We start from the raw sequence: 16,878 nt of genomic DNA, 5'->3' as shown, positions 1-16,878 counted from the left end.
TCCTTTTTGCAACTCAACCAATTACAAAGGACAGGGCACGCATGTACCAAGTTCTATCTCATGTAGAGCAACTTTTGTCTTCTCGTTCCCATTCTCAGAATGGCCAAACCAACCACATGGCCCCAGAAGACTCACCCTTTGATGGGCAGCATGTGACAACACATGGCTCCTTACCTTGGAAAAACTGCTGCTGACACAAAACTCCTGAGATCCAAAGTGCTGGCAGTTACCTGTCGTGGACTCCTCATCAGAAAGAGGTGCTCTTCTGGCAGGAAAGACACAACAAGAAATGGGACATAAGGCTCAGACTTAGGCCACTGGCACTTTCTCTAGAAGGTCCTGCCTGCCTGGCTTCCCACAAAACCCTCAGGTCTCACTTCCCAGGGTGGCTTCAGGGGATAGCAGGTATTAGGAGACTCAAGGCTTCAAAGTAGAGCATCTGCATGCAACTATGCAAGTTCCTGAATAGGACCCTTATCTGACCAGAATTGGGGGACTACTTATTCTGCTTTTTAGTGTTCTCACAAAGTGTGGATGAACCCCACTTAGCACCTTTTCCCTGAAGCTGACCCATTAAGGTTACCATTCAATCTAGGATATACAGGGCATCACCCAAACAGAGATAGATGTGACCTGTAAGCCTCAAAGGCATGCAAATTAGTTTTATTTTAAACCCCATTCAAGTCTATATAGGAAGTGCCATATTAGAGTAAATCTCTCCCAAAGCAAATACCATTCCCATTATGTTTAAGTCGACTACAAATCTGAATCACCTGCTTGTCTGATGGGGGGGGCATGCCTGTTGCCCATACACATTCACATTTACTGGTACATACAACAACACTGATTTGAGGCTATCTGGTCACTGACACTAAAAGGCTCTTTAAAAATATGACATTTAGCCATTTGCCATGTGTTTGTAATTTGAATACTTAGGAAGTGGAGACCACAAGATAAGGAATTCAAAGCTAATTGGGCTACAGGAGACCCTGTCTCAACAACAACAAAAAATGGAGTGGATGTGGTTATGTACATCTTTTTAAATCCTGGTACTCAGGAGGCAGAGGCAGGTGGATCTCTTAGTTCAAGGTCTGCCTAGATTTTGATCTACACAATGAATTTCAAGCCAGCAAGGATACACAGTAAGACCCAATCTTAATTTAAAAACAGCAAAACAAAACAATACAACAACAAAACAAACAACCAAACACTTCTTTCTCTCCAAAGGAACAGTTCTAGATCTCTACCTGGTTCCAGTTGACACCTCCCCTTCTCCCAATACACAGGGAGCACTCCCCTTCTCCCAATACACAGGGAGCACTCCCCTTCTCCCAACACACAGAGAGCACCTCCCCTTCTCCCAATACACAGGGAGCACTCCCCTTCTCCCAATACACAGAGAGCACCTCCCCTTCTTCCAATACACAGGAAGCTCCACCCCTTCTCATAATACACAGGGAGGACCTCCCCTTCAGCTTCTCTGTACCAGCATATTCTCCCCTCAAAAGGGAGCTCCTCAAAGCCACAGACCCCATGCTCACATTGGTATGTGCCATAGTCAAGGCTTAAGGCCAGAAAGCTGGGTCTCAAACAAGAAAAACTCAACTGTACCGTCCACTTGCTCAAAAAGAATTCTCTAAATTCAGGTAAGAATCTTCTGACAAAACAAACAAATAAACAACAGGATCGACCGCTAAAGTCACAGGACAAACCCCCACTCAAAGTTGAGTGCTCTAAGTGCAGCAGGAGCACTGCCCCAGTGCTGGGGAGCATATCAATGGGGCAGCCGCCTGGATGGGAGTGGCTGCCGAGGAGGTGGGGGTCAAAGAACAAAGCCACAGTTTTCCGGGTGGGCAAAGCATAGGACTGCTCTGCCTGCTCTTTGTTTGGGTCTGCCTGCCATCTTTGGAGTCCTGCCAGAGATCCAATACAGGCCGTGAAGAAAAGTCAGCCCCTGCCTCACCAAACACTCTAGTCTAAGGGGTATTTGAGGTGCCTGCAGCCAACTCCAGCAAGGAGGAGTACCCTGAAAATGACTTCCTCCCTCTGACTGAAACAGGCAAGAGAGGCAAAAATGGGGATTAAAGCAGGCCTCTCCCCATCTTTTTGGTGCTCCAGAAGGGACTAAGCAAGAGGGAAAGGTTCGTCCCCCTTCAAGTCAGCTGGAAAAAGGCTGGGGTAACAAACAGAAGGACTGCCAGGCAAGGGCTTTGGAGGCAGTTGGGGGTCTTGAGGGAGGGGCGGGCCCCAAGGAAAGGGAAAACAGTCTTCACATCAACTCCTGAGAGACCAGAAAAGCAGGACCTCTATGTACCCAGCCTTGGGCTGAAGAAGCATGTTCCAACTAGACTCACCAGGGATGGATTACGGGGAGGGCTGTGGCGGGGAGGGGAAACAGCAGTCCCTCGCTCCAAAACTCACATGGGAAGGCACTATGTTTACATTCTTTCCCTCCTGACCATGCCTCCTCCCCACTTGGTGGGCTCCTCCTTGGGCAGAAACCCTGCTTCCAAGCAGAAGCTATGTTCTTGCAAGCCAGCAGTCACCAGGAAAGCCTAGAGCCAGACAGAGAAAGTGGTGGTGGCAGCAGGAGTAGCACTTCTGGTCACTTCAGCCATACCTAAGCTCAGCACCAGCCCCCAAGCTCTGGGAAAAATGTGTGCGGTGATGTTTCAAATCCTCTGAGGGGGATGCAAAGCTGAGCAAATATTTAAGAAACCGCTCCGCTGAGAGAGGAGCCTGGGATCAGAAAGGCAGTGGGGGGGGGGGTGGCGCTAGGTCAACTGAACAAGGTTATGGGGATATAGGTGAGGGGGAAAGCCAAAAGACTCCAATTAGTACAGGACAGGAAATCAGCTCCACTGTTTCTCCCCACTAGAAAACAGCTCAAGGCTTTGTTGAACTTAACCAAAACCGAGCCACCACCTCTCAGGGCTATTTTCCTAATTATTAAAGGCTAACACCTGGACCTGTCACACCGGGCCTTTTCAGTTCCTGTTGAGCAAGGGACAATGTCTAAGAGAAATAGCCAACCTAGAATGCGTGAGGCCAGTACCTTACCCACCAGCCCCTGAGACTTTTTCCTGTTTTAAGTCCCACTGCCCCACCAGGGCCCCCTTTACTCCAGCCAAGGCCTTCTGCAAACATGCAAGGAAATATGGATATTGGCCTTCGCCCCAAACTCCTAATCATCTCTCCAGTCTGGGCTCAGATAGCACAGTCCTCTGATATTCCGATGAAAATGCATCATTCTTGCAGCTAGACTCCACAGGACCTGTTCACATCACTCTATAGCACTCACCAGCAATGTACTAAGATGTACTACCAGTTTGCTCTTGTATTGAATAAATACTTAATTAAATGCTAGAAGCGAGCAAGCCGATTTAGCTGGAGGTTTGACTAAAGCTGACCAACCGCCTAGAACAGTCAAAAAGGCAATGCCTTCTGTTCTGTACTCCTCAAACATATTTGATGAAGCTGGGCAGACTTCTACAACGTAATTTTAAGTTTATCCCCAAACACAGCTTTATACCTCAAATTTGTAGGTCTACAAGTTGGAAAGGATGGGGGAAGATGGTTTTTACATAAAGTAAAGCTGAGCTTGGTGGCACATGCCTATAATCATAGTACTTTGGAGGCTAAACAGGAACACTTTCTTCCTGTGCTACATAGCAAGACCCTGTTTCCAAAATGAGGGAGGGGGTGGGGGAGGCTGGAGAGATGGCTCAGCAGTTAAGACAACTTGCTGCTCTTCAAAGGACCTGGGTTTGATTCCCAACACTCACATAGCAGCCCACAACCATTTGCAAGTCCATTTCCAGGGGATCTGATACCTTCTTTGGGTACCAGGCACACACACAGTGCACAGGTAAAACACCCATACACATAGGAAAATATATATATATATATATATATATATATATAAACATATATATATTATGTGTGATTGACTATGTATGTATGTATGTATGTATGTATGTATGTATGTATGTATGTATGTATGTATCTCCAGGCATGGTAGCTCATACATGACATTCCAACAGTTGGGCTGCTACAATAGTAAGCTCTAGCTAGGTCAGCCTGGACAACAGAGAGAAGAGACATTGTCTCAAAAAAAGGAAGCATATAGGGTGAGATTGTATTTTGGAAATCAGCTGCAACATAGTCTAGACTGTGGTAAGAAGGTGACAAAGGGTGGATGGAATCAGAAACAGCAATACTTAAAAAGCCATCTTAACCACTGGGCACATTTGCTAATTTAGCATCCCAAGAGAGGTCTGTAAAAAGAGAAAATCATATGTCACATTTATTTCTAACTCCCTTTTTGGAAGGGATATAGCAAACACAGTGAACCAAAGTAACTTGTCCGCTGTTTTTTTAATTTCTCAGGTTAGTATACAAAAGGCCCAATTTTACTGAGACAGAGTCTCACTTATATAGCCAAGACTAGCCTAAAACTTGATAGGTAGCCCAGTGTGGTCTCAAATCCCCAGTCCTCCTGCCTTAGCCTCCTGAGTGTTGGGATTATAGATGTGAGTAACCACACCCAGCTTGTGCACTAGCTTCTTGAAGGCCCAGGTTCGCAGCTCTAAATCAGCCTCAACTATTTATAACTAGAACATGGCCTACCAGTGCATACTGAGAAATCACGGCCACCACCTTTGCCAAAGATCATCTCTTAAAATCATGTGAGAACAGACCTCACACACAAAGGGAAATCCTTTTTCTTTCTGCTGTCTCCAAGAAGAATTCTGTCTTATTTTCATTGGTTTTGATTTTGTATTCTAAAATTAAATTCCTTTTTAAAGTTCATTCCTCAGTACAAGGACCATTAAACTATCAGGTGCTAATGGATTAAGGAAATAAAAAGGTCTATTCTACCTTAGTCTCAGATGAGTACATATTTCCCTAGTTAGGAACTAAAGAAAAAATCATTAGAAACAAAGCATGCCTTTAATCCCAGCACTCAGGAGGCAGAGGCAGGCAGATCTCTGTGAGTTCAAAACCAGCCTGGTCTACCCATCAAGCTCCAAGACAGCCTGGGCTACACAAAGAAACCTTGTCTCGAAAAACAAGACAAAATAAAAAAGCACCAAGAAAGCACCACAAAAATCAAACATGAAGCTGATGGAGTAGTTCATTGGTAGAAACACGCTTAGCATTCATTAGTCCCAGTATTCCATACCTAGAGCCACAAAAAAGTATATAAAAGCAAAGACATTCTTTTTCCCTTCAAAATTATCAATATTACCACTGCCAACACACGAATGTTTTCTAGATTTACCCAAGAAACTCCAGATCTATTTTTTACATTCATTTATTTATTTGGGGTGTTAACATGGCACTGGTGTACACATGTGATCAGAGGACAACTTGTGGGACTCATTTTCTCCTTGTATCTAATAGGTTGTGGGGATCAAACTCAGAAAGCATCTTTACCCAGTGAACCCTCTTAACAGACTTAAACCAGGCTCTTTTTATTTTGTTTTCTTTTTGAAGATCCCAGATCTTAAATTGGAGGGAAAGTGCTATTGTAATTCCTCTGGCGTATTTGAATTTAAATAGTCAATAGATTCAAACACCAGCAAGCACTGCAGAACAATGCCTTGAAGTTGGAGGAGGTCTCATAACCACCACACAGAGCAATTTGGCCAGGGGTTATAAAAGGAAAATATAAACTCTGAAGGACAATTGGGTACCCTTGGTAAAATGTATAATTTTAAAAAGGTCTCTCTCGGTCAACCAAATACGTAAAAACTGAAACACATACACAAAGCAGGCAGGCCTCACCAACTCTGAATTTTATATTAAATCTACGGTCAGCAACCACATCTTCCGTTGATATTTTATAAGGACTTCCTGACAAATTTTCCTAGCTTCTTGAGGCAGAAAGTACTGGCCCCCAGAATTCTGATAACCAGTTCCCACTTTAAAGTTACATGAAGAGGGGCTGGAGAGATGGCTCAGCAGTTAAGAGCACTGGCTGTTCCTCCAGAGGACCTTGGGTTCAATTTTCATCACCCACATGGCAACTCATAACTCCCTGTAACTTCAATTTCAGGGAATCCGACATCACACAGACATAGATGCAAGCAAAACACAACTGCACATGAAATATAAATAAATTTTGTACGTACACACACACACACATATATAAATGACCAAACCAACTTTCTTCCAAGCCCTCACCAAGAATTGAAAATAACTTACATGAAGTCTTCAGCACCCAACTTAGACATAAGAAATAGAAATGACAAGCCCCTGAGCATTGCTTTACCCCACAATCTTACAGTTCTTAATCACTAGACAGATGGTACTAGGCGGCAAAGGTCATCTGATGGCCTCCTCATTTTCACTGGAACAGGGACAGTGTGGCAGGCAGGTGACTCCCATGATTGAGAAAGATCAGAAATAAACAAGAATCTTGTCCCCAGGTCCTTCCTGCAACCTGTGATACAGCTTACTAGATTCCACCTTTGAAAACTTACCTCTCCTCGTTGATGCCACACATGCGAATCCGATCAGAACTGGTCCAGTTGTGCACGCCGCTGTAGAGCGGTGCTGTAGAGATCATGACAGCCACTCACTGCCAGATAGGATCTGCTGTGGCCACTCCCCCTGTGGGAAAAGAACACCAAAAAATTAAAACTGAGAACAAGCACGGCTACTTTAGCCACCTTTTACACTGAAACATTTAAATGAAGGAAATCATGGCATCACAATGCTAAAGCGATCGCTTTCACAAACCAGTCTGCTATGGAAAATGAAGGTCCAAATAAGGAGAAGATCACACAGCTTTCCATTAATCCACATTCAGGATGCAGATGAGGACACTGTCAGTCACCCTGAGTGATTTTTAAATTATCTTCAGAGATATATATGCTTGAATATTTGAGGAAATTCAGTCTACTGCATACAGTTGATGGACAGTATGTTTTCTACATACATTTAGCCTAAGCAACCCCAGTTAGAGTCTGCATCCATACCTGAGCAGCAAGTGCAGTGTAAGAAGGCGACTGGAGGTCTTTTTCACAGCTGCTCTTTAATCCATGGCTAGGGATGATCTGAGTGACACAGCCAGTTTAAGCTCTCCAGAGGAAGCACACACACTCTTTATAAGCCTTTCAAAAGTACTCTGCTCTGCTTCCAAGTTGGTCACAATGCATGTATGGAAGGTGTGGAAAGCTCCCTCCAAATTAGGTGCAGTAGTACTTGTACTATGGCCACAAACAAATGAACAAAAACAAGCCTCCATCAAGAACCATGCATTTCTGTCCTTGTCTTTTCCTATTAGTCTGTCTGCCCTGTCATGGCTTATTGACCCTTTCACGAGCCAATGTCTACTTCTTGCTATTGAGGAGCACTGCACAGTCATTTCATCTTTGACAGAAAAGGGGGCATCGAGGAAAATAGCTTTATCCAGTGAGCCTGTTTTGTTAAGCTATTAGCTAAAATCATCATTCACCGAAGTTCAACTGAGCAGAGTCCTACGGTGATCAGAATTTTCTGCTGTTGTCTGTGCTCCAAAGAAGTCACAGCAATGTACAGTCACATCAGAGATTTGCTCAATTTATCCTCTTTTCAATTTTCACAAATTGTTCATATTCAACATAATTCACTTACTCAACAAACATTTGTCCTAGGTACTAGGGATTCAACAACTAATAAAATCTGACAAAATTCATACCGGTAGAGTGTTTACATACTAAATTGTTCTGTCATAGTGCATCCCAAGCTATACAACACAGACTCAGGAGCATGGGTACAATGTCAGGGGGAGTAAGTGGAGGGCCTATGATTCACAATAGGTGATCAACACAGGCCTCACTAAAAGGAAAACATTTCAACAACCTAAAAGGTATGAAGGAGTGAGCAATGTAGATACCTAGAGGGAAGAACATTCCAGACAGAAGAAAGCAAAGTTCTTAAAGCAGGAGGAGGCTGCCTGCTTATAGCAATAAAGAACCTAGTGACTATCCTGGGTGGATTCACGGAAGGTGGTAAGGAACGAACAGTAGAAAGGCACCTCCCCATTGTTCTCTTTGACTTCATCTTATGCCATCTCCGCACCAGCCACGGGGCTCTGTTGTCCTTACTCCTTTTCTTTACATTTCCCCTGCCCTGCCTGACCTGGCTCAGGGTTAGCTGGCTTGTCTGTGTGTGGTCCTTCTGTTATCAACCCCAGAAAGCTGGGTGTTCACTGAAGAAGACCTTACTCCTTCCTTTCTTGTTTCTCCATGTTCTGTCTTATCCTCTCCCTGCTCTCTCCTCACTCATTCTTCTCTATTGTTCTCTCAGATGTCTTGTGCCCCCTTTTTTCCTGACAACTCTCTGCGCACAGCCTTTTCCAGTTTCCCTTCCGGCCTGTCTTCTCGCTCTCCCTTAATTTATCTCACCCGCAGCTTTTCTATTTCCTCTTCACTCTAATTCTCCTTCCCTTTCTCCCTCCCTGGGTTCCCCTTTCTATTTTCCCACCACCACTTTTCCACCAAGCCTCTGCTTCTGTCTCATCTTTCTGCTTCTATTACCTTCTTCATTCTGGGCCTCGTTCTGTGTCTCTCCTTAGTGTGTACGCCAGCCTAACCCCTTCATCTCGCTTAGCAGTCACAATCTCAACTCACCCCTAGATGTGCTGGTGACTCCTCCATCTATATCGCTAATCCTGACCTCTCTCCATAGGCCTAGACCAGAATTGCAGATGCCACAATTCTCAAACTGGACTCATTATCTGTCCCCATTCACCATGACCAGTCACAGCATGCTTCCTTAGTTACTAGCACTACGGTCCTTTCACTTGAAATTTCTTCAACTCATCTCCCCATCACCCCGATGAAATCAGGAGTCAAGTCTTGATAAAACCATCTCCCTCCCTGTTTCTACTCCTCTTGCCGCTGCCCTGGTACAGACCTTCATCATCTCACCCCAGGAATATTATACTGGCCTCTTAACTGCTCTCCCAGCCTTCCATCGCTTGATTCCACAATCAAGTCATCTTCTGAAATGCTGCTTCGGTCAGACCTCCCTACTCTCGTCAAAAGCCATCAGAATCAAGCTAGCACTCAAGCCAGAATTCTTAGGACACCCTTCGGGGGCCCTCAGGACCTGGCCTCAAAACTCCTCTACAAGTTCCTCTGCTATATCCTGCCCTTTGCCTGCCATCCTTGTCACCCCCAGCTCCTGACTGTCCAGTATCAGGACTCTGCAGCTTTTTCACTCTGAAATGCCCCCACCTCGTGCCCTCAGTATCATCCCTCATTGCTTAGCTTAAATGCCATTGTGTCATTCCCCTAGCCTCAGCCCAAGAAGCGTTAACCCTCCCTTTCTGGTTCTTCTGGAGCATTCCCTCCTTTCCTCTGTTCTACCACTGATTCTCCTCTGCTGTAAGTTAGCGGGGGACATGGCAAGTCTGTGGCTCCACCACAGTTACTAGAGCTAAGGAATAACATCCTTTTTAATAATGTTTTATTTAAATTAGAAACAAGCTTGCTTCACATGTCAATCCCAGCTCAAAGGGGTCAAGACCGGGCAGGTGAAACCCACAGAAACAGCTGACCTGAACAAGGGGGAGCTCATGGACCCCAGACTGACAGCTGAGAGGCCAGCATGGGACTGATCCAGACCCCCTGAATAACATCCATGTTTGTCTTTAGTTTCTCTCTAATAGTTTACACATAGTAAGGACTCAGTTAATACATGTTATATGGGGCTGAATTCTAGATGAGAACTGAGGTAATGACCCTGAGAAATCACAAGAAGCAAAATAAACCAAAATGATAAAGTGGCTACCATGCTTGCTTACTACTAAAAAAAATTTCATACATTATCGTATGCTTTTCAGGGCTGCTTGATTTTGTCTCAATTCACTCTTTGTCCTATTTTGTATCTCTAAATTCCAAGTAGCTGATGAGTATATAAACTCTGCCATGGTCCCATGAAGTTAGAACTGACCTCCTCCCACCTCCCCTCACTGTGGAAAAAACAGGTTTACCACCCTATCCCTTTACTCCATATACATTCATGATTTTTTACTTTTTCTTTATACTAGCTATAGCAAGTCTAGCTTTCTCATTAAGAAAATTAAAATCCTTAAAATGTATTGATTTTTCAATCTGTATAGAAGTCATAACCTTTCACTGAAGGTTATCTTTTGGGGGGAGTGGGGCTCCAGGATTACTCTACAGTCCTACCTGTCCTGGAACTTGCTATGTAGACCAGGCTAGCCTCAGACCCAGAGATCTGCCTGCCTCTGCCTTCCAAGTGCTGGGATTAAAGGCGTACTAAAATTAGGGGGATTTTAGAAACATTTTGAACAAAGACCCCATCTGCTTAGCTTAGTAGTGCATGTAATCCAAAGAGGACTGGGGGTTCAAGGCCAGCTTGGGCTAGATAGGAAGACCTTGTCTCAGAAATGTCCCTGAATGTCCTTGCTAATGAAGTTTTAGTCATGTTAGAATATCTTGAAATATTCCTACATTAAAAAACAAACGGTTTAGTAGGGCAGTGGTGGTGTATCTTTTGTTTGTTTTTTCGAGACAGGGTTTCTCTGTATTGCTTTGGAGCCTGTCCTGGAACTACTCTGTAGACCAGGCTGGTTTCAAATTTACAGAGATCAACCTGTCTCTGCCTCCCGAGTACTGGGATTAAAGGCGTGTGCCACCAACGCCCAGCTGTGGTGGTATATCTTTAATCCCAGTACTTGGGAGGATCTCTGATTTTGAGGCCAGCCTGGTCTACAAAGTGAGTTCCAAAAGAGCCAGGGCTACACAGAGAAATCCTGTCTTGAAAAAAAACAAAAAACAAACAAAAGATAACAAATTTAAAACCCACAATGGTTTGCCTGGCACACACCTTTAATCCTAGCGCTTAGGAGGCAGAGGCAGGCAGAGTTTGAGGTCAGCCTGATCTGCAGAGTGAGTTCCAGGACAGCTAAAGCTATACAGAGAAACCGTGTCTTGAAAGAAAAAAAAAGAAAGAAAAAAGAAACAATTATTCAGCTTGCTGGCTAATATACCCAATACTTTTTTATCTTTTTCTCTAGTAACTATTAGAGGAATCAGGCAATGGAAGGACCTATTCTTGCTGGAAGATGAATTTCAACACCATATAAAAGTTTTAATAGTTACCCAAAGTATCTGTATGCAGCAGGTACTTCAATGGCCACATGATTTTCACTCGGAATTATTTCTGTTTTTTCGAAAATTGTTTGCAGGTCTAGGACAGAACTCAAGGAGGGATTCCCAATGTTCGGAAACAGAACAACATACCAAACATCTCCTGAAGAGTTTTTAGGCTCAACAAAAGCAAAAGGAAAGGCAGAAACAAAACAAAACAGAAGATAAAAACAAACATGTTCATGATGTAGTGTATGACAACCTAGAGTAAAACTGACACCTGATGCCTCTACTTGTCAAATCGATTTTAAAATTTTCTGTGCACAAGCACGGGCTAAAAGGTGTCAATCCCTGGAACAGGAGTCAGAGAGGTGGTTGTTGACAACCTGATTTGGGTGCTGGGAATCAAATTTGGTTTTCTGTAAGAGTAGTACACACTCTAGCCTTCATGCAATCTTGAAAATTGAACACCCTCTTAAATCTTGGCTTAGTAACTTAACTTTCCTCATGATTTTATCGGAGCAGCACTCCTGACCATCTGAAGTCCACTATTGCTAATTAATAGTAGTCTTTGTGCTCAAGGGGTAGAAAACAGCAGACACACAGCAGGGTAGTGAACTAAATGGCCTACATAAGAAGGCAAGATTCATGCAGCAAGAAAGAAAGGCAATGGTGGCATCAAGCCTAAAAAATAAGGCTTCTGCTGGCAAAGGAGGATCAGGACCAAAACAGTCAATGCAAACCAGTGTTTCCCAAGCCAACATTACTGAGATGCTGGTTCCAAATAGTATCTTGGGTCTCAGTGCCACACATTCTGATTGAGTAAGCCTAGGATTTCATTTTGGTACATCTTGTCCAATCAAGTTATTGATCACTCACTATAAAGCACATAGGGAGGTGAACAGAAAAAAAACCTCACGCATATGGCACACACACTTTCACATCAACCTTTTCTCACTCGAAGTACTCACACTGACATTCTCATCCTCTGCCCCTACTTCTCTTTCTCTGAGCCATAATATAGAAGACAAAGTTCCAAAAAGGAACTTGGAGCTGTGTCCATGGAGAGAGGCTGAGGCGGCTCGGAGGCTCCGGCCCGAGCGACGCTGCAGGGTGTAGTTGGTCCGAGGCCGTGAGCAAGAGAAAGCTGCAGCCCACGCGGGCAGCAGCACACGCTGACCCCCTCAGCTGTGAACAAGATAAAACAGCTTCTCAAAGACAAGCCAGAGCACGTGGGTCTGAAAGTCGGTGTTCGAACGAGGGGCTGTAATGGCCTCTCTTACACCCTGGAGTATACAAAGACAAAAGGAGATTCTGATGAAGTTATTCAAGATGGAGTCAGAGTGTTCAACGAAAAGAAAGCACAGTTCGCACCTTTAGGAACAGAAATGGACTATGTGGAAGACAAACTCTGCAGTGACTTTATTTTCAATAACCTCAACATCAAAGGAACTTGTGGCTGTGGTGAAAGCTTCAACATTTGAAACCTCAGGACTCCAAGCTCCAGGAGAGCTGGGATCTACCTGGGAGCTTTCTGAAGAAATCATGTGATTGTCACGTGCTCGGAGTTTATAATGTGTGGTCATCTCAAGGGGAAAAATAAAGTGATGCATTTTGGAAATCAAAGAAACAAAAAACAAACAAACAAAAGGAACTTGGGAGAAAACCTGGTAATCCCAAATGACCCAGGAATCACAGGTACAAGAATATGAAATACCTCAAAGGATTTTCCCAGGTATCACAACCATGCAATTGTTAAGAACAGCTGCATGGCCAACAATTCAAACACTGGTCACTGACCGGAAAGCAGTGAGTGGGACCACTGTAAACTCTCCTCACTTTGAGCAAAGAAACTCAAAAGTCTTATCTAAGTCATGATAAGGACAAAGAAGAACATGTTCCAGAAGCTCAAAGCTGCAAGTATGTCTGAAAACAAAGAACTTTGCCATTTGGGAGGCTTATGTAGATAGACTGACTGAGATCCTAGGAAATGTATCTAACAAGTAGGCTACATAGAGTGTAGTCAGCATAATGGCCACACTAGAATAGGGGAAACCAAGATGAGAGCAGACTAATGGGAGAGAAGTAACTTTAAAATGGTGAAAATAGCAGCTAAGCTGAAGATAAATAGGTAATAGAAGGGATGCCACGATGTAGAGATCTGAAGGAAAAAAAAACAGCTCCAAAAAGAAAAGGAAATGTGCTAGAAAATAAGAGCAGGTATAGAAGGCATAAAAGAGAAGCCCATGGCATACAGCAATCAAACGAGAAAAAGTGAAATAGGGGAACCTGAAATATTTCACCATCATGGGCCAAACTGAAATACTGTGGGGAAGTACTGCAGCTTTTTAGAAAAGGTTAGAGAGAATAAGTTATCAAAACAAGGAAGAAAAGGTATATATAACATATCCATGATTGGGGGCACTAAGGGCAGCTCTAAAATGCAAAGATTTTACAAAAGGGCACACTTTTGTTTTGAATTGAAGATGCCAAAACAAGTAGATTTCACAACAATTAAAAACAAAAGCATGGTGATCACTGCATATGAGAAAGAGAAGAACATTAAGGGAGGGAACAGAGCAAGAATATGACCAATATTTTACAGGAGATGGAGTTTCATGTTACTCAGGATGGCCTCAAGTTCACTATGTAGCTGACTTGAATATTCATCGTGAAGCTTGGCCTTAAATCTGTCCTTGGGACTATAGGTGTGGCTAGTAAACAATTTAAGGAGGAGGGTTTGGTCAGTGGTGACTAATGAGAAAACCTACTGCTCCAATAGAAATGCAGAGCTCTGGGTAGGTAACATTCCCATAAGGGAGAAGAAACCTTCCAAGAAGCACTTTGGGAAAAGCAGCATCATTACTCTGTCTCCTTCCATGTTTATTGAACAGGATATTAACACATTTTCCCCTTAATTACATACCCCAAATTTTAATACCAATGAGAATGCTTTTCCCATTTAAAGTGTTATGTTTTAGTGACTTCCCATGGAAGGGCATTCTTTTATTCTGCTCCCTGACCACCGTATCTATTTCTACTCACCTTTCCTAGCTACTTATCAGCTATCAGTACCTGAAACTCAAGTGGTGTAGACATGTCCCAATTGCTTTACTATGCTTCCCTTCATACAAACCAGGTCCTTCTACCACTATACATGATAGCCCGCACACAAAGATCAACCAGAAAGTATCTACTCAGGAATTTAAATAAGGAATGGGGACCTTTCATGCTCTTCATTTTGTCTGACTAAATCTATCCTAACACCTTCTAGCTCCCTTGTTTTTTGTCCTGAGTATTTCCACTGGTGTCTACCACCAGAGATCAGACTTGCAAGGCATATTGAATCCACTCCCAAGATATCTTAATTCTTGTATTTAACAAAAAGGCTAAGGAATTGCCTGCATATGATTCTAGTACAGATACCTTCACAGACTCCTAGGGTACCACCATGTTTAAAAACATATAGACATTTATGATGCTGGATACAAAGGAATGTTAACTGTCTATTAAACACATGACAGCTTACTCATTCTGATGAATTTAGTTACCTCCAATGTAATCACCTTGGGAGGTTGGATAGCCATCTCAATAACTAAGTGACCAAGGCTTACAATTTTTTTTTTGGTTTTACGAGACAGGGTTTCTGTTTTGGAGGCTGTCGGTCCAGCCTGGCCTCGAACTCAGAGATCCGCCAGCCTCTGCCTCCCGAGTGCTGGGATTAAAGGCGTACGCCACCACCGCCCGGCTGGCTTACAATTTTCTACAGAGCTCCTCAGAACACTAATATGGGATTTTTTTTTATTTTTTTTGGTTTTTCGGGACAGGGTTTCTCTGTATTGTTTTGGAGGCTGTCCTGGAACTGACTCTGTAGACAAGGCTGGTCTCGAACTCACAGAGATCCACCTGCCTCTGCCTCCCGAGTGCTGGGATTAAAGGTGTGCGCCACCAACGCCGGCTCTAATATGGGATTCTAAGAGCATTACATACACACCCTTTCAGTGTCTTCACTAGTGAAGGTACGGAATCCCATGCTTTTAGGGGTGACTTGATATTCAGGGACATTCATAATCTATTCAAGACTATAGGTGTAGAGGCATTAACCTACAATTTAGGAAGGTTACGCAGAAGGATCTCTAATTTCAGGCTAGCCTGGGCTACATAGCTAGTTTAGAGACTGCCTGTAACACATATTGAGACCCTGTCTCAAAAAATGGGGGAAAAAGGATGCAATCAGATAGCAGCAGTATTAAACAGATGCATTACAGGAGTCGCAGCCTAAACCATGATAGACCTTAGAGAACAGTTCCCTCTCCCTTTTCAGCCATCTCAAGATCATCCCACTATGTCCATTTATCACTACATCCGCCGAATAACATATAGTAATCTCTATGAAGAACTGAGTATAGCACAGAAGCACTTACAAGGATCAGAAGTAATATATTTTGAGGATGATGAAAACAAAAGTTTTCATGGTTTACTTACATTTTTATACCATGAGATTGTTTTAGCTTATCAACACTCTGCTTTGATTTTTCCTCCTATTATTCACAGCACTCATTTTCATTTCCTGCCGTAAAGAAACTGATTTGCTCTATCTAAGAAAAACATATCATTTGTATTAATAGCTTTATACTAAACCCAGGTTCTAGCTATAAGATTTTGCACAACTGGGACTAGAAAATGGCTTAGCAGTCAAGGATACTTCCTGCTCTTCCAGAGGACTGGAGTTCCTTTCTGAGTACCTTTGTCAAGTAGCTTGCAACTGCCTGGTAACTGCATCTCAAGGGAGTCCAATGCCCTCTTCTGTCCTCTATAGACACTGCACTTACTTGTGTATACACACACACACACACACAGCATCCACGCACACACTCAGAGGTATCAGGAGAGATACACACATGCAGAGAATAAATCTTTAAAAAGATTCTGTACAACTTTTACATGTCACAGATAGCTGCAAAACTTAAGTTAGCATTGTGAAAGTAATTTGTCCTTTTAAGACCAAAGCCATTTCACCAAGACATCTATATAAATAGGGACATTTTGTGAGACTTCTAATTTCTGTTAATCAAAAATAAGAGTTGGTTTCACTCCATCTCAGCGGTACCCTGAGAACATTTAGTGTATCTTTCACACTCCCAACATGAAGACTCCAATCACTTTTGCAATGCTTCTATGTCCTTTTTGTCATAGACTATGACAGTGGCCCTCTGGTGTCTCCATTTTAGTATACTGTATATGTATGGAAAAGGGAGTCCTCCTCTTCCAAGTTTTGCTTTTGTAAAACTCTCCTAGACCATGCACATTCATACATATTTGGAGAGACTGCTATCAAGTTATTTTTTTCTGTTCTCTTACCAGAGATGAGACTCTGCTATGACTACATATAGATCATGTTTATAATTCATTTGAAGCTATGTTTTATTTTTATCCCTTTTATTACACAGTATTTGCTCAAATAACTTCAAATTACATAATGATTCACTCTACTACTCATCCACAGGTTTACTAGCCCAATCCCAGTAGGGTCTAGCATGATATAAGGCACATAACATGGGCTCAATAAATAGCTTGCTAAACTCTTAGAGAACCAAACCAAACCAGGCACCCCAGGTAGAAAATATTAGTTAAGTCTGACACAATGGTGTATGCCTGCAGTGACCAATATTTAGGAGACTGAGGCAGGAAGATCACTTGAACCCACAAGTACAAGACTATCCTGGACAATACAATGAGACCTCGCTTCAAAAATAAAACAAAACAA

At 43.0% G+C, this 16,878-nt stretch overlaps 1 protein-coding gene and 1 pseudogene across 12 annotated transcripts in view; one reads left to right on the top strand and one right to left on the bottom strand.

Moving 5' to 3' along the window:
* The window catches only part of Bcorl1 (BCL6 corepressor like 1), a 67,451-nt gene that overhangs the window by 39,669 nt on the left and 10,904 nt on the right, over nt 1-16,878 (bottom strand). For 7 of the 12 annotated variants that reach the window (XM_040744581.1, XM_040744589.1, XM_040744579.1 and 4 more), the window contains 2 exons: nt 6,489-6,618; nt 175-265 (listed from right to left, as the gene is read on the bottom strand). In XM_040744581.1, the coding sequence (XP_040600515.1) occupies nt 175-265; nt 6,489-6,574 (177 nt within the window). In that variant the 5' untranslated portion in view covers nt 6,575-6,618. Of the gene's footprint in view, nt 1-174; nt 266-6,488; nt 6,619-6,986; nt 7,218-11,123; nt 12,290-16,878 lie in introns of those variants that run through there. The other 5 variants (XM_040744583.1, XM_040744580.1, XM_040744584.1 and 2 more) reach the window with 3 other exon arrangements.
* On the top strand, nt 7,768-12,737 carry LOC101840116 (annotated as a pseudogene).

Source organism: Mesocricetus auratus, unplaced genomic scaffold (assembly GCF_017639785.1).
Source record: "Mesocricetus auratus isolate SY011 unplaced genomic scaffold, BCM_Maur_2.0 Super-Scaffold_100003, whole genome shotgun sequence".
NCBI classification, from domain to species: Eukaryota; Metazoa; Chordata; class Mammalia; order Rodentia; family Cricetidae; genus Mesocricetus; species Mesocricetus auratus.
This window is presented reverse-complemented; position numbering and strand designations above follow the sequence as displayed.